At 45.5% G+C, this 22,983-nt stretch overlaps 1 protein-coding gene across 1 annotated transcript in view; it reads right to left on the bottom strand.

Moving 5' to 3' along the window:
- The window catches only part of PCSK5 (proprotein convertase subtilisin/kexin type 5), a 622,474-nt gene that overhangs the window by 86,605 nt on the left and 512,886 nt on the right, over positions 1-22,983 (bottom strand). The window contains exons 23-24 of the mRNA XM_088464067.1: positions 9,727-9,924; positions 2,226-2,294 (exon numbers count right to left, since the gene is read on the bottom strand). Of these exons, the coding sequence (XP_088320193.1) occupies positions 2,226-2,294; positions 9,727-9,924 (267 nt within the window). The remainder of the gene's footprint in view (positions 1-2,225; positions 2,295-9,726; positions 9,925-22,983) is intronic.

Here is a 22,983-nt window from a genome sequence, read left to right as displayed (position 1 = left end):
ATTATTTTATCTGCTTTTTTATCCCTTCTGTATGCCCTGTTTTCCCCACTGTCTGATGCTGTCAACAGGGCAGGCCTGAGCTGAATTTTTGAGATAAGCAGAATTTTTTTTCCCGGCGTCCCCAGTGGTACTGTGCGCGCATCCGAACAAATTAAGGGGACGTGGTCTCATGGGAAAAGCCATACCTGGTGTTCACTTACATTCAGTAAGTGCAGGCAGTGCCATACTCCCCAGAGACTTTATATATATATATACAGTAAATACAGCAGAGAGGCTCTGCGGAGTGTGGTGCAGGCGCTGCCTGCACTGACTGAGTGACGACCAGGCAGGCCAGTAACCAGCACCCCGCCACCCGCCTTCTCCAAGTCCTCAGGTCCGGGACTCTTCTTCAATGCCGGCCGCAGGTATCCAGACTGGCCAGCCCCAGCCTTCTTTGCACATTGTGAGTGCAACTTAACATCATGACGCCACGTTGTGTGGCCAACATGCCAATAGAAACTAAGGGAGCCAGAGCCACGGCTGTGGCCCACCCCTGGTAATAGAATGGCAGGCAGCTGTGTTATAGTGACACAGTCTGAATGCCATCCACCAGCCTGAGCTGCATGTTGCTGGCCGCAGCCTGATCAGGGGCCCCCCTGTATGTGGCACCATACTCGGCTGCGTAACCAGCATATGTGTAGGACCGGCCTTGGCTGTGAAGCAGGGACGTATCTAACTATTGGCCAGCATGGCACTCGCCAGGGGCGTCGGCCAAAGGGGGGCACCGTCCGGCAGTGCCACCAGCAGCCAAGGGGTGGACTACCCCAGTGGGCTGCACCCACCGCTAGTCCCCCGGGCCCCACAAGTGTAGTGCGGTCTGCCCTACACAGTAACATACACACAGCCGCCAGCGTCTGCTGTGTGTTTGTTATAGCAGCCAGCCAATGAGAGTCAGACAGACTCTCACTGGCTGCTGCCTCCACGGAGGGAGCCGGCTGGAGCTTACTCATGAGCTCTGCTTTCTGGTTCACCCTGCATTGGGTGATGGGAGAGACGTAATGATGTTTCTCCCATAGTGCACTGCAGAGTGGGTCGGGAGGAGCGGACAGCGGCAGTCGCGTCAGGAAAGGGGATTCAGGTAAGTTTTTTTTTTCTGTGTGTGTAAGCCTGGCACAAGGGGGGGGGCACTGTATAGCTGGTGGCCACTACTGGCGGCACTTTATGGGGGGTGGTGGTCGCTACTGGGGCACTGTATAGGGGGGCCGCTACTGGGAGCACTTTATGGGGGGGAGTGGCCGCTACTGGGGGCACTGTATATGGGGACTACTACTGGGGGCAATGCTGCAGAGGGTGGACTACTACTGGGGGCACTATATAGGGGGGACTACTACTGGGGGCACTATATAGAGGGGACTACTGAGGGCAATGCAGCATAGGGGGGATTACTACTGGGGGTACTGTATAGGGGGGACTACTACTGGGGGCAGTGTATAGTGGGGACTACTACTGGGGCACTACATAGGGGGGGTCTACTACTGGGAGCACTGTATGGGGGTGTGGCCACTACTGGGGGCACTGCATAGTGTGGACTACTACTGGGGGCACTGCATAGGGGGGCAGCTGGGTAATAATTTTAAGTACTTATTTAATGTATAGTGTAATTATTCAGAAATTATGAGGAGGGGGGCACCTTGCCAGGGGCACTTGGATCCCTAGATACACCACTGCTGTGAAACACTGTGGCACCTTACAAGGCAATGGCCATAGTTATAATTCAACTAAATATTCTGATAAATAATGTAGTATAAGAGATATTAAGCAGAAGTGATAACAATGTTGGCTAGTTTGGATGTCATTAAATAAGGGCAGATACCATCAATCGTGTGAAATTACTTGTGATGTTTAGCTAACATTTAACAGAAAATACACTTTGCTAATAAAGAAAATACATATTTTTAAAGTGCTCCAAATATTTAAAAGTATAAATAATTACCATAATACATCCAATGTTTTACTTGTACAAACAAGTGAGACACTTACTGCTGTTAGTTGTCATGAAACATGTTCTATTGAAAGAAACTGTGCTCTTTGTATTTATAGAATCCATGATCCCAAAGTTAATGACTAAAAACATTTGCATGCGTTATCCCTGTTTGCGGTGATTGACAGTATAATATTTGCCTGTAGGGTACATTCTGTCCTAACATCTAAAGAACACTAATGATTCCTTTCATTCTGAAACCCACCTGCGGAGCACTCCCGACACTCTTCTGCACATGACACACATGTCTCACTGCCTGGATCTCCAACTTGTCCTGTGTAGAAAAAAAATGTTCTGCATGTATTACCAAAATTAAGGATTGGTACAGTCTGGTATGGTTAGAAGAATATCTCCTAACATCTTTGTCAATGAGTTTTCCTGTTTAATGTGGACATTACAGTCAGACATTTTATATGCAAGTAATATTAAGCGGCATATTTGTTAATCAATTCACTGTTAAAATATGTGGAGAAGACCAAACGGCGACCATCTCGGTAACGGATTGATGCCCCATTAAAGAAGCTTCATGGAGACTGTGGAGTAGTGCACTCCATACTTCAACTTCCCCACTTGCTGCACCCTTCTCCATATTACACAAACATTTTTTACCTTAAGTATTAATGTAGCAGCATGTTAAAAATTGAGGGTTAGACCAGCAGGAATATATCAACATTTCAAGTGAGTTTAGTCTACATTTCTTAGTAAGAATATTAACAGGATTCTTCTTGCTGACCATGTGTACCACATTAACAGTTCCTTCTTTATAAACTCACAACTGCTGTCATAAGTGACTTCTTCTCCTTGTCTATTTCTGATTTCCACTCACCCCAGTCATTTCTTTACTTTGACTCTTTGATATCTTGAGGTTCACTGAGGGCAATATTTGCCAATTCCTCATAGTATCTCCTTGGTGATTTTCCACTGTTTGATCTCGCAGGTGTCTGTGGTTGGATGTCCACACTGGTAGCTTCTGGTTCAGATATGTCTCCAGCTGCAGGCTTATCTAGGAGGATGTGTGGAGGCATGGTGGCGTGTTCGCTATATCGTAGCCATGCCACCCCCTAGGTATAATCCCAATACAGAGATTACTGCCATTGTATAGCAAGAGGCATGGTCAGGGCCGGATTAAGGTCTGTGGGGGCCCCTGGGCAACAAACTTGGGGGGGCCCTATATACCACCGTTTCTTGTCACCCTAGGATTTTTTTTTCTTTCTATTCACCTTAATGTCCCCTGTAGACGTGCCCCTTATGCAATGTCCCCAGTAATGGTCACCCCTATACAGTGCTCCTTATGCAGTGCCCCCTGTAGTAGTCCCCCCTATGCAGTGCCCCTGTAGTAGTGCCCCTTATGCAGTACCCCCTGTAGTAGTCCCCCTATGCAGTGCCCCTGTAGTAGTGCCCCCTGTAGTAGTCCCCCCCCTGTAGTAGTGCCCCTTATGCACTACAGCAGTATTGGTCTTCCCTATGCAGTGTCCCTTATATAATACCAACAACAGTGGTCCCCCTATACAGTGCCCCCAGTAGTTGTCCCCCCTATGCATTGCCCTCATTAGTAGTTCCCCCCTATGCATTGCCCGCAGTAGTAGTCCCTCCTATGCAGTGTCCTTTATATACAGTATATGGGAAAGATTCCTGGACTGCACACCCTGAATATATATATGTCCTTTATATAGAGCTCCCAATAGTATTCCCCCAAAAGCATTGCCCCCAGTAGTAGTCCCCCCTATACAGTGCCCCCAGTAGTAGTCTCACCCTATACAGTGCCCCCAGTAGTAGTCCCTCTATGCTCTGTTCCCAGTAGCAGACCCCCCTATACAGTGCCCCCAGTAGTAGACCCCCCTATACAGTGCCCCCAGTAGTCCCCCCATGCTCTGCCCCTAGTATTAGTCCCCCCCTGTACAGTGCCCCCAGTTGTAGTCCCTCTATGCTCTGCCCCTAGTAGTAGTCCCCCCATACAGTGCCCCCAGTAGTAATCCCCCCATGCTCTGCCCCCTATAGTAGTCCCCCCCTATACAGTGCCCCCAGTAGTAGCCCCCCATGCATTGCCCCTATTAGCAAACAGCCCCCTATACAGTGCCCCCATGATGTGGCCCCCCTATACTGGGACGCCTGTAGCGCTCCCCCCTAAGCAGTGACAGTGCCTCACACACAGAAAAAAAAAACTTACCTGAATCTCCACTCCTGAAGCGAGTCCAGGCTCTTCTGTTGCACAGTTGGGAGAGACGTCACGGTCATGACGTCTCTTCCATCATCGCCAGCTGCAGGGGGGGAGCCGGAAGGCGGAGCTCATGAGTGAGCTCCAGCCGGCGCCCTCCGTTGATGAAGCAGCCAATGAGAGTCTGTGTGACTCTCATCGGCTGCTGTAACATACACACAGCTGCCGCCAGCGGCTGTGTGTATGTCACTGTGCAGTGTGGCCACGCTCTCTGCGCGGTCTACACTACACCAGCGGAGGGGACACTAGCGGTGGGCACAGACAGCGCACCGCTGCTAGTGGGGGCCCCTCCATGTGTGGGGGCCCAGGGACGACCACCCCTGTCGCCCCCCCCCTCTTAATCCGGCCCTGGGCATGGCTACAAAGACGTGATTCAGTGCAAATCGTGTCATCTGCTGCCCAGACTTGTAAGTGGGCAGCCAGCTCTAGGGTACTTGATCACTCTTCTGGGTGGCCAGGAGCGCCACCCAATTTTATGAAGCCTCTCAGCCATTTTGGGAGAGAAGGCAAGTACAGATGTGTCCTCCTACATCCAGTGCTATTTTACAGCAGGAACTCAGGCCCTGATTCAGAGCCGGACGCTCTGACAGAGCACTCGCTCTGAATCAGGGCCGTCCTTCCTGATTTTAGAGCTGCTTCCTGGCCGCTCGCATAGCTGTGGGTGACCACCCACATCTATAGCGAGCGGCCAGGATGATGGTCGCGATGGTCAAGACCATTGCGACCATCAGGCTTGCAATGAGACCCTTGTGGTAGGGTCACGTCTGCCGCAAGCACTGGAGTGCTTTTGGCTCTAACAGAGCCGAAAGCTCTCCCACTGACATCACTTGTGATGTCAGTGGGGCCATCCCCAGACGGTAGGCGTTCCCATGGGAACGCCTCCGTCTGAGCAGCCACGCCCCTGGCCCGCCCACCAAAGGGGGCGTGCTGTCACTCAATTTAGACAGCACGCCCCCTTTGGTACGAGACCCGGAGCGACGGTTTGCCTGTCGCTATCCGGTTCTCGTGCATGCGCACGACGGAGCCGCGTCCGTCATGCGCATGCGCACTGGCCCAACATCGACCCGCTTGCGAGTGCTCTGCGCTCGCAAGCGGGTCTGAATCAGGCCCTCAGTTCCTGAACCTCTCATTAACTATGACGTAATTTCCTGGGCCAAAATATATTTTCCAAAACATATAAAAGTCCTTTTGAGTGCCTTCTTTTCTAAATACTATATATATATATATATATATATATATATATATATATAATGTATATATAATTGTTTCTGTAGCTCCACCCCCAGTAGCTCCATCCACAGTTCCTGAACCTATTTTTCCAGAAAAATAGCCATGCCTTTATCTCTCTTCAATATGCCATGCAGCACGGCATGCCTGGAGTGAGTGAGCCTCCAGGTCCCATGCAACTCTGCAGTACCAGGGGACTGTGCTGTTTAATTTAATATGCAATACTTATATCTGTGCATGAATGATTCTGTAAGTGGAACTTGGCATGGAAAAGAGCCGCGGCTGCTGCACTGTAGCGATTTGTATTCTGATTCAGAGACTCAGTCGCACACAGATATACAAGTGTTGCATATCAAATTAATCAGAGTTCCATAGGGTGTGAGTTAGATGTTATCATTGTATTACACTATTGTGTGTCAAGGACATGTAATTGACAGCATTGGGTACCTGTTGTTATTACAGTCCCTCTTTTGTTCCGTGTAATGCACTTTCCTTTTGCAAACTGCACTCTTTAACCTCTTTTCTCTAGGAAACTGAGATTTGTTTCCATATTTGGTACATAAAGGGCATCTTGGATTTCATTGACTTTAATTATTATAGGATTGCACATGGCTAATGTAGTGATCACTCTTTATTGCAGCTAAAATGCCTAGTAGCACCTAAGTCAATATATCAGGAATATTATCTGTGGCTGTCTGTGGCACTCAAAGCTGGCTCATCTTTGCTGTTGCACTTCTTATTCTGCATAGTATTTACATTCTATAATTTACATTCAGATGTTTTGTGACCTCTTTTGTGACATATACAACATGTGTGCTTGAATTATCAGGGCTTCTCACTTTCAGAGTGTAATGCAGTATTGTCAGCATTTAACTCAACTGACACAACGATTCAGAGCCGGACGCTCTGACAGAGCGCTTGCTCTGAATCAGGGCCGTCCTTCTTAATTTTTAGAGCGGCCTCCTGGCCACTCGTATAGCTGTGGGTGACCACCCACAGCTAAAGCGAGCGGCCAGGATGATGGTCGCGATGGTCAAGACAATACATGCCTCAGATCAAGTTTTCTCATCATCCTTATATGCTGCCTGCAGTGCTGTCCACATGTCTTTTGCTGACACTTTCCCATGTTGCTCAACACTTAACCCAATAGTTTCAATGGCTCTCTATATCATCTGGCCTCGGACTGTCACCTGGATCAACTGTAACTTTCCACAGCCTTTCATGCTTTCATTGAATTTCTGTTGCAAACTTCGATGTGGTATAATTTTCTGCTTCTCTCGGTTTAATGAACCCCATCTTGGGTGTAACTCCTGCATGTATAACACACTGACATAATTATGCAACTTCACTGCTTTATAAAGTTTATATGTCTGGTAACACACTGTACTGACACGTTGTGCTGGACAAACTCTGTGCTGAACACATGTCTATAGCATCTGTGTATTGTTGGGTATTTAGTTGCCATTCAAGCATACGTATGGAGATACCCAACAGGCTATGCAGGGATCTGAATGGGAATAGAGGGATCCAAAGGATCCCTCTTTGCAACTCGGGACTCCAATCCCATGGGAAGAAGCAGGGCTTCAAGAACAGAACCATCTGCTGCCGCATTTAAATTTAGTAAATTATGCATTTTTAGAGTTGGATGAATTGGGAAATGAGGAAGTGCCCGTACTAGTGTATGGAAACCATGTTTCACTTTGGGGATTACCTGTAAGTTTGAGATTTCAGTGAAAGTTCCTGTGTTACCTGTTTAATAAATGGGGCCAGCACTTAAGTATTACAAAAGTAGATTAACATTTATATTTTCACCTACTTTTAAGGAAAATGAGGAGGAGGAATTGGAAAAGGAAGGAAATGGAAAGGACAGAAGATTAATTATTCGGTAACAACAGAATTGTGCTGCTGAAAGTTGAAGTAATGGTACTGTGAATGGATTGGGGTGTGCTATGGAGGAAATATGCAGGAGTGAAATGCAATATAGAGTGGGATGGTGTAATTAAGAGTGTGGCTAACCCTATTCTGACAGTTGGTGTAGTTTTGTCTAGCTCTCTGATCTCTTCAGTCCAATTAATGATGATGTTTTTATTAGAGCTCTTACAATACAGTGCTAGAAACTCCTAAACACTGTATGAGTTTAGACCTGACACAGAAAAATCTTACTTAGGGGCCTTTTTATCTTGGGATCCCTCTTTAGTGATTTATACGGTAGCTTAACCCAATAGCCGTTGCAACTAGTTTGCACTGTACATGCACGGCTGGATGGCTGGGTACAAGCCCTGAAGTAAAGTGATCTCATGTAGGCAATCACTTTACTCCTTTCTCATAGCTTGGAAGGGCTTCTATCAGGGTCCATTTCCCTTTGTCAGCCCCATGGCAAATATTCCCCCCAAAAATGTCCTTATTGCAGTGACATGTGGTGATGAGGAACACTGATTTAGTTGGTGCAGCGTATTCATACATAAATAGGCCTCTATATCTTTTCATTGCAGTATTTTCAGGAATGATGCATACAGTACCTGCAACTCGGTGGCATCACTACATGTAGTTTGTGACGTCACGCACCCCGTTCTTGTCACAAGGGAGGCTCTCATTTTGGGGTCGATTCAAATAGGCTCACCATCAGGACTGCAGCCCCTAGTAATATCCACCACCTCCCCTAATGAGGCCAGGCCCCCACAGTGCTATGATGAGGATTGGACTAGGAATGAGTGACTTCCCATTGGAAGCTCTCACTACTAATCTCACGCTGTCCTGCCAGTCCCAGAAGGAGAAAGCTCCCCCATGGGACGGCCAGTCCAGAGCGCGATTAGCACAATGTTCTTTTGTGACATCATGTACCTATGTTGGGGCAAATGCCTTCAGTTTTCTGAGTACGCTCATGAATTTTGTGGAGTGAGGTTATATACTATCTGAAGGGAGAAGTTGGGTGGATTAGGTGCACAATGGTTAGTATTGCGGTCTCACCATACTGGGGTCATAGGTTTGATTCCCACCACAATCTCTGTGGTGGCAGAGATCTGCTCTTAACCTATACTTTTAATGGGAGGCATTTTCAGATTTTACATTTACACCTACCAGTTTCACTTTGTAATAAAAACATATAAAAAACATAAAATTGTAGTGGAACTATCTTAATTAATTTAAGTTAAACACCAGCAATTTAGGAAAGATATAGCAGCATAATTGAAATAAAAACAGTGGCAAAGGTTAATTTGCTCAACTTTGAAGGAAACTTTGCCTACTTTCCTGGAACGTCCCAGAGACATCATGGACCTGCCCCCTCTGTGCAATGCCGTGATTTCTGGCATTGCGCCATGGTTTGCGGGCCTTAAAATTGCTTTTTGTGTCACCAGACACTTGCATCTCCTCTCCAGCAACTCCCAGATTGGAGATAAATATAGGCAAGTATTCTTTCAAGTGACCATTCATTCCCCGCAGTATCCACCAAACTAGGCCCAGATTGCCCAAAGTCCAAATACATGGGACTGGTTGTACAACATGAAATACACTAGGCAGACAAACTGACGAACTGACAAGAATAAAGACACATTGCTGGGCTGAATTTTAAGCTGTTAGTAAAAGGCCCTTAGTATATACTATAAGCCAGTGGTTCCCAAACTTTTTGAATCATGGCGCCCTAGAGTGTCAGATTGTCATTTTGAGACATTCTGCTGTTGTTGATCATGTGATGTGATATCACATGATGAAAAACATTACCACTTGTAGATTAAATCAGTTCATCTGAATATTTTCAATAGTAAAAATTGGCATTGGTTCAGGGGCGTTTCTAGAGAGGAGGGGGCCCGTGTGCAGTTTCTGTCTGGGCCCCCTCCTCTCTCTCCAGCGGCGAGCAGCGATCAGTGCTGCACCTGTAGGTACTAGAGTGTGCTCAGGTCACTGGGAAAATTACGCGGCCACCTTTTACTTGTAATTCCCCTAGTGCGCATGCGCAAAACGCCGGAAAAATGGCAGCTGTGGCCATTTTTCAGGTGTTTTGTCCAGCGCTGCAGCCCGACGTGGGACTTCGGAGGGGTAAGTGCGTGGGCCCCCATGGACCCAGGCGCCTGTGTGCACCACACACCCTGCACCCATTATAAATATGCTCCTGCAGTGGTTGAAGGCACATACAATTGGAGGGTGTTGGAAATAGACTTGCTTTAAGCTCTCAAAAAAAGAAAAATAGAAAGTTGATCTCAATTGAATTTTGCTACCATATAGCAAATACTGGATCAAGCAGTGAACAATATTGTTTATTACACACCTTCTGGACAGTCTAGCTCCTGGCAGATTCCATTGACAGAGAAGTATCCTTCCAAACACTTGTCACATTTGGTTTTGCTTTTGCAGTATTCACAGTTGTCAGGACACTGCTGACATGTACGGTCTGCGATGTAGTGACCCCGAGGGCAGGCTTCTCTGCATTCCCCATTGTATAGGTAGCGCATGCTTCCATCTTTATCTTGGTAAAAGGAAACACAAGTGTTTATCATTATTTAACAAACTGTTGTTCATGAAATACAGTATCTGTTTGTCAACAGTCAGTGTTTATTATCTAACATAGAGCCCTGATTTACTAAATGCCGATATTTATAGAGATTGAGCGAATGTTAGCAACAGCTCATTTGGGAAAGCCTCACTGTGCATGTGCAGCGATTGCATTGCGATTACGCTCGTGTCCAGAGGAGTTGAGTGAAAGGTAGTCTGCGTTTGGGGTAAGTAATGAGGGGTTGGTTACAAAAACGCAGACATGTCTGACCTTTTAAATGCATAAATTAGCCATGCGATGGAGGGGAGTCGGAGTATGAGAGCTCTCAGCATGTCAGGAGAGACGCAGTGTTTGATACAGATCAGACTTGACTTAGAGGCTGCATGGCTGCCCGATGTGCATCGATGCTATCGATGTTTATGCTATTTTATGGCCTCGGACGGATATTATAAGGCAACAGTGGCTATCCCGATGCTCGGCTAAGCTTTGGAAGGCATTAGCATATTTTAGCAATTGGGATCCGTGAGCGATCTCAGTTGTGATTGCATTAGCGTAAATCTCGGAAGCAGGCCCAAGGTTCGGAATGGTCTATGAATAGTTATTCCTATGCAATTACTATTCATCTTCTGTACAAGAAAAAACATGAAACACACATTCTTATGTTCTCAGATATTATAAAGGGACATATTATAAACATACATAAGGAATTCCTATCTATACAGCGAGTGTATTTTATAAATTCATCTACACAAATTAGAAACTGCATGGCTAGACTAGTCAGCTCCCAGAATCACTTGTCAACCTATGTTGGACAGTGGTATAAAATATGCACCTATTAACTTTATTCTTTTCTGGATCTCCACAATGCATGTGATAACACTAAAAACACATTTGTACAATACTAAGGGCTCTATTTACTACAATCCACATTGGGAATGCAGATTGTAGTGTGATATTAACGACTGATATTCACATTGCGAATTCAGTCAATATCACAGGGATTTACTAAAAATTCTTTGCAAGGACAGAGCTTGCGATAAAGCTCTGCGAATCCCCTCCACACACTTCTCACGGTATTTTCGCAAAAAATACAATAAGTGCCCGTGCATGCACTGACCGGCCACCGCTAAGCCCCGCCCCCATGACCCATCCCCTCCCATCCTGCGACCCTCCCTCCCTTAATTACACTTACCTCTGATGATCGGTGCTCTGGTGATGTCCTCTGTGGCTTTGGTCAGCTGATCTCCCAACCTGCACTGGGACCCAGTCAGCTGATGACCGGGTCCCAGTGCAGGATGGGAGACCAGCTGACCAGAGGAAGGACATCACTGGAGCCCCAATCTCCGGTCCCTGGACTCTGGTAATTTATTTTTTTACTATTTTTTATTCTTTTTTTTACAGTGTATCAACGTGTGGTCTGTTTAGACCACACAGCTGATCACTGGGGCCGGCTCCAGGCTCTGCTCTGCCTTTTAGAGCAGGAGTCCGGTAACCGGGGAAGACCCTGGATAACTCCACCTCCAGGTGGCGTTATTATCACATGGCTTTCCCCGGTATTTTTTCACAATTTATTTTTAGTAACTTTAGTAATTACAATTATGGGAAATGCGATATGCTTACTAAAAATAAGTGATAATTAGGGCTTGGAGTAGAATTTTACAAATTCTACTCCAATTGCCCTTTAGTAACTTAGGTGATACTAAAATACTGTGAAAAGGATGTGAAAACACCCTTTTTCACTTTATTTGAGTAAAAATACTGTTAATAAATAGAGCCCTAAACAACAAAAGAAAGTTCAGCACAGCAAGTATGTATGCTATATAGATCCTTAAGACAAATAAATTATTTATAATGGACTGTGGTTTTCAAAAATACATATACCTATTATTTTTAATTTTTATTACAAATATCTTAATATTGATATACAGATGTGTCCTCTTACATCCTTGCCAATATAGCTACAAACGTGTGCACACATTGCGACATGTGATTACTCGCAGCAGCGTATGCTACAGTACGCTATAGCGTGCACTATGATCGCACCATGCATTCCTATGGAGTCGCGGGTGTTGTGGGAACGAACGCAGTACGCGTATCTGCTTACGGGTGCAAGCCTCGCGCCATACATAGTAAAAATGCAAGATTAGATATCTGTATCACGAAAAAAGTAATTCTGTGAACCAGGTTCAGATCTGTCACTCCGGAACCAAAGTTAAGATCCACTGCTCTGAACAATGGGCCTGATTCAGAGCCGCTCGTAAGCGGCCGCTCGTTCGTTCCGAGCGATGTTTGCCCAAGTGCACATGTGTACGGATCGTAATACGCATGCGCGAACCAGTCATTGCGGCCGAAAATCGTTTGTTCGCTAAATAGCGAATGCCTGCTATTTTGAGTGACAGGAGGAGGCGTATGTGGGTGGTAACAGGGGAAGGTGCTTGAAAACGGGGAGTGGAGATCCGAACGCAGGCGTGCTTAAAGGTCAAAATGGGCGTTTTATGGGTGTGCATAATTAATACAGCAGCGTCATTGACCACGTCACTGGGTTATTTTATAGTCAGAACTGCTCGCAAGATTGTGGTAGGAAAAACCAACCACAAGAATAGCGAGCAGTTCATACGCTGGTCGATGTACTCGATTAATCTAATAAATAGCGGACATGACGTAGGATGCGAGCGGCCAGGGGGCGTAGTTATCCAAAAAACGACCGCAAGATTTGTTCGCTTGTTCAGACATGGAGGCGTGAACAGACCGCAAAGAGCGAACGGTTCATTTGAATAGCCTCCCCCTTTTCCTGAACGACCGTCCGCAAATAGCGTCCGGCTCTGAATCAGGCCCAATAATCAGTACTTCATACAGAATATGTCACAGCTTCAACACTTTTTAAAATTAACTTTATGTGAATGACTATGGTAATTCTGTGGTGAGCAGTAACTGAATACAAGTACATAACACTTGTGTAGAATAATGACATGTTGTAATTCTCTCTACGATTGTCAGACAAAATAATGACATTATTTTATCCTCATAAAACTGTGCACTATAAATGTGGAGGCCATTTAGTCATACACAGGCCTCCAAGGATTCCTTGTGGCCTTCAGCATTCTTGACAACTTCTATTGACTCCAGAAAGTAATTATTTCAAATGAAAAGAATTTCTTGAATATATATATATATATATATATATATATAAATTATCCTTTATTTATATGTTGCCACAAGTGTTCCACAGTGCCTTACAAAGCAAAGTATATAAATAGGTGAACAAGAAACCAGTGACTTACAGTACAGTACAATGCAGGACAAGGACATGTTTGTTTTATACTCTGGGGATGTGCGCCAGATCATTTTTGCTGGATTTGGATTTGGCTCTGATTTGTCGTCTGGATTTGGATCTGCCAAACTGCAGTGACTGGTTTTGGATTTTTTACAAAAATTATACAAAAGAAGCTAAAATCACATAATTTGGGCTTTTTTTTAGACCACCTCACAGCTTACATGTTGTCTTCACCATTATTGGCCAAAGGCTGCAGTGAGCTGGCTAGTTGGAAGATGGAATTGTCCTTGGGAAGTGGGGTACTTGTTTACACAGTTAGCTACGGCCCAAGGAGTCACAGTGCTTGTATACACAGTGGGGTACGGCCCAAGGAGTCACAGTGCTTATCAGAGCCGGATTTAATTCTCATGGGGCCCTAGGCAAGATACTAGTTTTGCCTCCCCCCTCCCCCAAACAATCCATAGCACTATATTTAAATTTCTGATTCATGCCCCTGTACAGCAGCCTGAAGAAACATGTATGAATGGGTTGGGTACAGGATGCCAGCGCTCAGAATCCTGACGCCGGCATCCTGACAAGGTTAGGATACCAATACCTGCCGGTAAGTATCCTAACCCTACCCCTAATCTAACACTCCCTCCCCGCAGCCTAACTATAACCTCTCTCAGCACAGAACCCTCCTCCCCTCACAGCACAAACCCCCTCTTTCCCTACATCACTGACCCCTCAGCACAGACCCCCCTCCTCTCATATCACTGACACCTCTCCCCTCTCAGCATAAACTCCCTATTTCCTCACATCACTGACCCCTCTCAGCACATTACCCCCACCCCTCACAACACAGACCCCCTTTTTCTTCACATCAATGACCCCTCTCCCCTCACACCACAAACCCCCTCTTTCCCTATATCACTGACCTCTCTCCTCTCAGCACAGACCCTTCCCATCCATCAGGAAACAGACCCCTCTTTCCTCGCTTTACTGACCCCTCTACCCTCTCAGCACAGACCCTTCCCATTCATCAGAAAACAGACCCCTCTTTCCTCGCTTTACTGACCCCTCTACCCTCTCAGCACAGACCCTTCCCATCCATCAGAAAACTGACCCGTTTCCTCACTTTACTGACCCCTCTACCCACTCAGCACAGCACCCTCTCAGCTCAGACCGCTCTCCCCTCCCCTTCTCTCACCTCTCACAGGATAGCACAGTACTTTTCTCCCCTCCCCGCTAGCTTCACCAAACTTACCTGCTGGCCGGGTCCGCAGACCAGTCCTGCATGGAGCCTCCCAGTAAGTATAATTGCGATGAGACTTGATGACATCACCAGCAGTGCTCCTGAATAGGGATGGGGGTGTTCTCAGCCGGCGCATACCCTGCCTAGGGCCGGTCCTGTCCTGAAACTCCCCCCCTCCTCCCCCCCACCTGGTAGGGCAGGGCTCTGGACGTGCTGCTGGCTGCTGCTGACCGATGCCAGCAGCAGCTCAAATTGCAGCTTCTCTCCAGGGCTGGATTCCGGGGGGCCCGGACACAGGCCCATTGGGACCCGCCGGGTCCTAGGCACCTGCCTCGGTTGCTAGCGGTAAATCCGGCCCTGGTGCTTGTATACACAGAGGGCTCTGACCCAAGGAGTCACAGTGCTTGTATACACAGAGGACAACGACCCAAGGAGTCACGGTGCTTGTATACACAGAGCGCTACTGCCGAAGGAGTCACAGTGCTTGTACACACAGAGGGTTAAGGCCCAAAGAATCACAGTGCTCGTATACAGTATACACAGAGGGCTATGGCCCAAGGAGTCACAGTGCTTGTATACAGTACAAAGGCTGTAGTGAGCTGGCTGGTCACAGGGGATGAGTAACGACTGTACAATTACGATGTTGTAATCGTACTGTCGTTGACTGTCTGCCAGTGGATATGCACCTTAAGGCTTATACACACTAGACGATGTGCTGTATGAAAAATATTGGTGAAAGATTTACCTTGAACTTTCTGTAGGGCAGGACAAACGATATTGGGTGTACACACTGAAAGATATCTTTAAAGATATGTTTCAGTGAAGTCATCCTGCCACATCTCTGAACAGGCAATTCTTGACGATATCGTCAGACTGGCCTGCATGTACGGACGACAAAAGACATCATAACGACCTGCAGGAGCGAGCATCGTTGGTCGTTCACTGCATACACACTGAACGATATATCGTACGATATCATTTTCGTCCATAAAAATCGTCTAGTGTGTATGCGGCTTTACACTGTACTGGAACTGCAATTGCTGGCTTGCTACTACAGAATTGTCCAGATGGTGGCACCATTGTAACATCTCTGTGTAACGGTAAGCTCCAGCCATTGTATCTATGTACACTGATGGACTCATTAAATGCCCATTGTGACTGCTTATGGTGTGTGAGGCACCCAGTATTATACACCATCTTTTCTAAAATGTATTAAGGTCTGTCTGTCAATTAGATTGACTAATACTATAATGTTATTGTTGCAACTCTCACTATTTTCTAAATGAATGGACCCCTATCACAAGCGCTGGCACATCCATCTCTCCATGTAACAGAACATTTATCATGTAACTTGCAAGGTTTTTGAGCCTCTGGAAAATTGTCTCTGGGCTCCTGAGAGCTGTATTGTAGGATAAAAGAATTTTACATTTCTTAATGGTAGCAGCATACAGCTACAAAAAAGAAAATCTAAAAATCTTTATATTTTACATTGTTACTGATATATGTAATGAGAATTTTACAGTATGTGTAGTAGAAAACTTTTTTTCACAGTTACTTTTTTCGGATGCTTAGGACATTGGGCCAGTTAGACTGGTTAAAGTAGCTCTACTGCAAATTAAATATAACAATTGAAGCATTGACATACTGTAGCTATAGTACATATTGTGTGTATCAGCTAGGCAGGACCAGATCTAATCCCTGAATTATTTATTTTTATTTGATTATTTTTTTTCATTGATTCTTACCCATTTATTTCATATACTTGTGTGACTGTAACTTGTATGGTTGTAACGTTATTTTGTAAGCTTCACATGGTAGGCTGATGATGAATGTCGTCAGCCTAGTTTCAGTGATGGTTTTAGTTAAGCAACTACTCTGTCCCAAATTAAATGGGTTTAGTCTAGAGCTTTTGTCACATTTTTTTTTTGAGATAAGATATTAAAGCAAAGTTTATTTTTCCCAGCATTTAAATTCATGGTCCACCCTCACTACCAAATTTGGCACATAGAAGAAAATATGGGGAGATTCTAAGAAATAAACAAACTTAAGAACATATGATTATCTGAATTTATAATTTTATAATTATTAAACCCGGTAGTCTAGTAGCTCTCTGCTCATTTTTACACCTTACATTATCTTTGAAATAACCTTACCATATCCTCTTTTATTAACAAGATTAACAGAACATGTATTACATTCCTCTGATCAGTTTCCGAAAACCTAAGATGGGTATTTATTAGAGATGAGCGGTTCCTTTTTGACTTGGTTCTCTTCGCCAAATTAGCGCAAGTTCGGATTAGTTCAGAGTAATCTTACTGGCTATCCAAAACACATTAGAGCTGGAAAGCCAATATGATGCCGTTTTTAAGATCCGAACATAACCGAGTAAAACCGAACCGCGTATCTCTAGTATTTATCAACATTATTGAAAGGTATAAATATTAATTTTAACTTACTGATACCAACACCATGTCACAGTAGCTTTAAAATGGGCATCAGTGCCTGACAACTAAACATAACAATGGGGTTGATGTATCATGCAGTGAGAAGTTAACCAGTGAAGAAGTTGCTCATAGCAACCAATCAGCTTCTACCTATGATTTTATAAAATGTACTTGTTAAACGCTACCTCAAAGCTGAGTGGTTGCTATAGGCAACTTCTCCTCTGGTCCACTTCTCCACTTTTTTCACTGCTTGATACATCAATGGCTATTTACTGTAATTTCCTCCGATTGCTACAAATTGCTTTACATAACCTAGACATTTCGTACTTACTTGGACTGGTGGAGCAGTGGCCAAGTATAGTTTATGGCTCCAAAGAAAGATTACGGAAAGTCAATGATCCAAACACGACTCCGGATTTGCTCCAATTCCTTAAGTCGACAGATAACCCTGGTAGTCGTAGCCCTGGTTATGGCTCGGACATGCTGCAGGTTCTCAAAGCAAATATGGAGAAATACTCCAATATCTAAAATCGCAAGTGACTAAGGATGAATTTCTCAAAATGGAGCAGACACAATCAAAGCTACAGTGGAAGCTCTGCAAATGGATATTTCTCGCATTGCAACTTGCCTCATATCCCAGGAAGAGGTAAAGGAGGAGACAAATGATCTGGTCAGCAACCTTAAGAATACTGTCAACCACCAGGCAGCTGATATCCAGTCTATGCAAACCCACCTTGATGACTTAGATAACAGGGGACATTGTAGTAACATGTTGGTCTGCGGGCTCCCTGAAGATATCCCTCACTACGGCATTGTGGATTCTCTCACTACTATTTTTTAATATGATTCTTGAGAATGACCCACATACACAAATCATTTTTGATAGAGTCACATGGCACTGCGGCCTTGCAGCACACAACCAGACTCGCCTCAGGATGTTATATGCCGGCTCACTACTACAGAGACAAAGAGCAAATCCTCTGCAGGCCCAGATCACTGGATTCCACATAGAATACAAATCTTTCAGGACCTCTTCTGGCACAGACTTCGACAGTGGCAATTCTTTAAACCAGTGATTGAGTAGTTGAGAACGAAAAATATCAATTATCACTGGAGTTTCCCTGTGCGTCTGCAGAGTAGAGGCGGGCTGGGCCGGGGGGCAGGGTGCCATGTGCCTCCAGGGCCGCAGCGCCATGCGGGCCATGGGCAGTCTGTGTCTCTGTGACACAGCTGCCTGCACCACACATGTAGCGCTGACCGGGCGGAGTTCGCTCAGCAATACACAGTGACTGACAAACACACAGCCACCGGCATGTGTATGTTTTAAGTAGCAGCCAATGAGAGTCTGTCAGACTCTCACTGACTGCTGCTGCGCCCACTTCCGGAGCCGCTCCATCTTCCGGCTCCTGCAGTGGGTAATGGGAGAGATGCCATGTTACAGATGTTATCGCAGACTTGCAAAGTATTACGGATGTGAGTAAGGGGATGTGGGCATCCTTGTATTGTGCTGTGGCGGCATAGAGAACGCAGACATTAGCATATTTTCACAGTGGGACTGCTAGCATAATCGCAGTTGCGATCACAGTTGCGATTCTTAAACATTAGTAAATATACCACTTAGTGAGAGTGAGTGAATTAGATGACCATTAGATAAACCAATTCAGGGCTGTGAAGGCAAAAGGGCTGATTTAAAGGGGTTCGGTATGAAATACCTCTGGATGCATGTGCGACGGTTCAAATCCCGACGGCGGAAGACTGGCTACAGAAGATCCCGACAGGTGAGTATTTTTACTATTACTAACCCTACTTCCCCCCTAACCCTCCCTTAGGGTTGCCTAACCCTAACCTCCCCACCAAGTGCCTAACCCTAACCTCCCCCCTGTAAGTGCCTAAACCTAACTCCCCTTACCCCGCTGCCTAAACCTAACCCTCCTGGGGGGTTCCTGGCATAGGGATAATGATAGACGCCGGGATTTCAACGCCTATCATTAGACCCCTGCCGGGATTAGACAGCCGGGAAGCCAGCGGTCGGCATTTTGACCATCGGCTTCCTGACTGCATCCCGATTTAAAGTTAGGTGCAAATTTTCCCACAGTGCAGAATTTGTTGCAGAGTAAAATACATTGCACTGTCATGGGTGCAAATATAAACTGGCCATTTCTACTTTCATATTGCATTTTAGAGTGTGGCTTCTTCCAGGTCTGCAACTATGTGCAACATCAGACCATTAGGAGTTGTGCACAACTCATTCGCATATCCACTTGTGCCGGAAGGTGGATAACTGCGTCGTAACTCGCAGGGGCATATTAAGAGAGGAAGGGGGGCAGTTTGCAGTGTCCATCCAGGCCCCTTCCTCTTTAGCTGGTGAAGCAGGTAAGTAGACTCTGGTGCTGTGCCAGCCTACTTCACATGTGCAGGTCTCAGGTAAAATAGTGCTGCAGACATTTTCTTATTGATTGTTCTACTGGACATGTGCAAATCGCTGAGAAAATGGCCACATGTGGGACTCCAGAAAGGTAATATTGAAGAACATGGCTGCACTTACTACTGATATGCCATTGGTAACTTAACATTCACATGTAGGCTAAGTCAGTGGGGTTGGGGGAGGGAGAGTTGATGGCATATCAGTGGAATTGCAAGCTGTGCAGAGTTGTGTAGAGATGTCTTCAGACTAGGGGGTCTATTTACTAAGCAGTGTTAGGAGACAGAGTGAAAAGTGATAAGGTGGCAGCCAATCAGCTCCCAACTTCCATGTCACACGCTGTGTTTGAAAAATGACAGTTGGGAGCTGATTGGCTGGCACCTGATCACTTTTCACTCTGTCCCCTAACACTGCTTAGTAAATAGACCCTTTGGTATAGGACTGGTGCAGTGTGCACTTATATTCTTGACGATTACTTCCACAAGCAGTTGGACAGTGAGCAGTGCAGCCACATGGATGTATGCTCTGAATTTATTTCTGTGCCCACAGTGCAAGTGCAATTGTGGCCGACGTGTGCAGGGGGGTGGGACAGTGCAGGGGTGGAGCAGGATGCAGACAAAGGTGACTTGGGTCTGATATAATAGTGAAGGTAATAACAGATAAAACATTAAGCTGCTAAATATTTCTCTCTGTAGGTTAATGGACATAGCAGTAAATACAGTGTTAAAAGAAAACAAGCAAAGGGCACACTGTCCACTACATGATGAAAGAACTATTGTACGAAAAACGACATAGTTATTGTTCAATCGTTCCTTATATTGTGCAGTGGATAATGTGCCCACACTGAACGATATGTCATTCAGTGCAGACACCCTCCCTCATCCGCGAACATGTACAACCTGACAGGTAGAGGAAAAGGAAACTGTTGAATATGTCTCTACATTCATGAATAGGATGATATAAAATGAATGCAAATTGAAAGAGAATGGAATAGAAATAAAAGTTACTCCAAGGTACTGGGATATAGAGGAAGAGGTTGGCGATTAGTGTGATATATTGCTCAGAGTACAGGACAGTGCAAAATGAATAGTCAGGAGATGCTGGGGAAGTAATTTGTGTCTCAGAGCATGCTGGCATAACAAGGCTGAGAGGCGCGTCTCTGCCTGGAGAAACCAGAGCACAGGCCCCGTGCATCAGGGAGGAACAGGCAGTGGCAGGCAATATGTCAGATTATTCTCCCTTTAGGGTATTATTTTACTTTCCTATTGTAGTATAATAGGTGTGGTTTACAATGGAAGAAAGGCAATATTTAGAAGATATGGGATGATTTGTGGCAAGTCCAGGAAACCATTCAGCGTGGTATATTATGTATGTTCAGTGTATTATAAATAAGTATGGAGTGAGTTATATATAACTAACAATGCGATTTGAGAGAATAATCTAAAAAAACTAAATTCAGTGAAACAGATTAATATTGATCTGTCAATAAACACGCAATAAACAAAGCAAGGTTATAAATGAATGTAAAAAGCACTAGATCTTGGGTAATGTACTATAAGAAACAAATAGAGTGAAAATTAGGGGTCTATTTACTAAGCAGTGTTAGCAGACAGAGTGAAAAGTGATAAGGTGCCAGCCAATCAGCTCCCAACTGTCATTTTTCAAACACAGCCTGTGAGATGACAGTTGGGAGCTGATTGGCTGGCACCTTATCACTTTTCCCTCTGTCTCCTAACACTGCTTAGTAAATAGACCCCTTAGCGTTAGAAAAAGCTTCTTGAAAATAAGTGCAGAACAATGACATGTAAAAGTTTAGTGATATGAAATAAAGTGAAAAAATGATACCATGTGATTTGGACAGGAAGAAAGAGACTGACATGATATATTAGTTGGGAATATTATGCAGAGAAAACCTCTTGACTATGGACCTGATTCAGCAATGATCACAACTGCGATTACGCACGTAATTGGCCAATTCTTGCGTTCTGCGCATGTGTATGTATCGCAGTGCGCGAACACTCCACTGCGATCGGGATTGTGATTGCAGTCACTACGCAGACCCCTCGCAGAGTGATTGACAGGAAGTACCATTTGTGGCTGGTGACAGGGGGGGGTGTCTGAGAAACACAGGTGTGCCAGTGCATTTGAACGCCATTGCATGGGTGTGCATAAATTAGCCACTGCGATGCCATACGCAGCTTGTGTACTCACAGCGTGCGACGAGATTAGCAATTCCTGAGTAAGGTCAGAGCTTGTGCAAGTGTGTGCGAGGCTGCGATGGTACTCGATTGTACCAATGGTTTTACAGTCTTGCTAAGTATTACGGATGGGTATAGGGTATGGTGGGTGTCCTTATGTGGTGCTGCGATGGCATAGCAATCGCAGTGGATTACCATGTCATCGCAGTGAGACTTCGTGCGTAATCACAGTTGCGATCCATAGTGAATTTTGTTCTGCAGAAAGAGAGCTAGATATGACTGTGTCACTCGGTATGCATTGTGAAGAATGTAAATCCTGCATGTGAAAAAAACAAGGTAAGAGGAACCAATCCACAAGCTCTGACTGAGATATTATTTATGCTATACCTGTGTAAAAACAGTATGAAGCTTACTATAGTAAGTCTGCAAGGGTTAAATGCAGGAGCGTAACTTTAATGAGTGCGGGGTGTGCAGGTTACACGACGGGCCCACATCGGGCGGTATCAGCCATGTAAAAATCGCCTGGAAAATGGCAGCCGCAGCCATTTTCCCAGTTTTTTGCACATGTGCAGTAGGGAAATCTCCTGTAAAATGGCTGCCGCGCCATTTTCCCGGTGACCAGTACATGCGCAGTAGACTCTGGGCCATACTTGCCTACCCTCCCGATTTGGTCGGGAGCCTCCCGAAAATCGGGTGCTGCTCCCGACCTCCCGGGAAGGCAGGCAAGCCTCCCGGGCACCAGCGACCTTCCCACCCCCCCTCCACTCACCATAAAAATCCAGGCAGCGGAGGGGCCAGTGACGCGATTCGCGCTGAATCACGTCATCACGGCCTCGCCCCCTGACTCACAATGCCTTTAAAAACGGCATTGTGAAGAGGGGGCGGAGCCGCGATGATGCGATCGCGATGCCACACCCCCATGCTCCGCCCCAAAGTGTTCATCATCGCCGGGCCACGCCCCCTTTTCGCTGCGACCCGCCCCCCGCCGGGAAAGCCCGACAGCTCCCTCCCGGAAGGAGGGGGTGAAATGTCGGCATGTATGCTCTGGGCACATACTAGTGCCAAGAGTCTACTGCACATGGGCCCCCGCCTCTCTCGATACACCCCTGGTAGATGTTTACAGAAATCAAAAACATATGAATTAATAATATGAACAAAATTGAAAATGATAAACTTATAGGAGGAAATAATAACATGGAAACATGATTCTGAGTTGGGAGCAAAGCAAAATGAGCTAGTACAGTAACTGTGCACATGGACAAACCGTGTTACAACCACACAAGGGGGTAAATTTACTAAGTTGAGAGTTTTCAGAAGTGGAGATGTTTCCCATAGCAACCAATCAGATTCTAGCTCTTATCTTCTACAAGGTGCTAGTTAAATGTTAAGTAGAATCTGATTGGTTGCTATGGGCAACATCTCCACTTCTGGAAACTCTCACTTTAGTAAATTTACCCCAA

The sequence above is a fragment of the Taudactylus pleione genome, unplaced genomic scaffold (genome assembly GCF_031769625.1).
Source record: "Taudactylus pleione unplaced genomic scaffold, aTauple2 ptg001573l, whole genome shotgun sequence".
Taxonomy (NCBI): Eukaryota; Metazoa; Chordata; class Amphibia; order Anura; family Myobatrachidae; genus Taudactylus; species Taudactylus pleione.
This window is presented reverse-complemented; position numbering and strand designations above follow the sequence as displayed.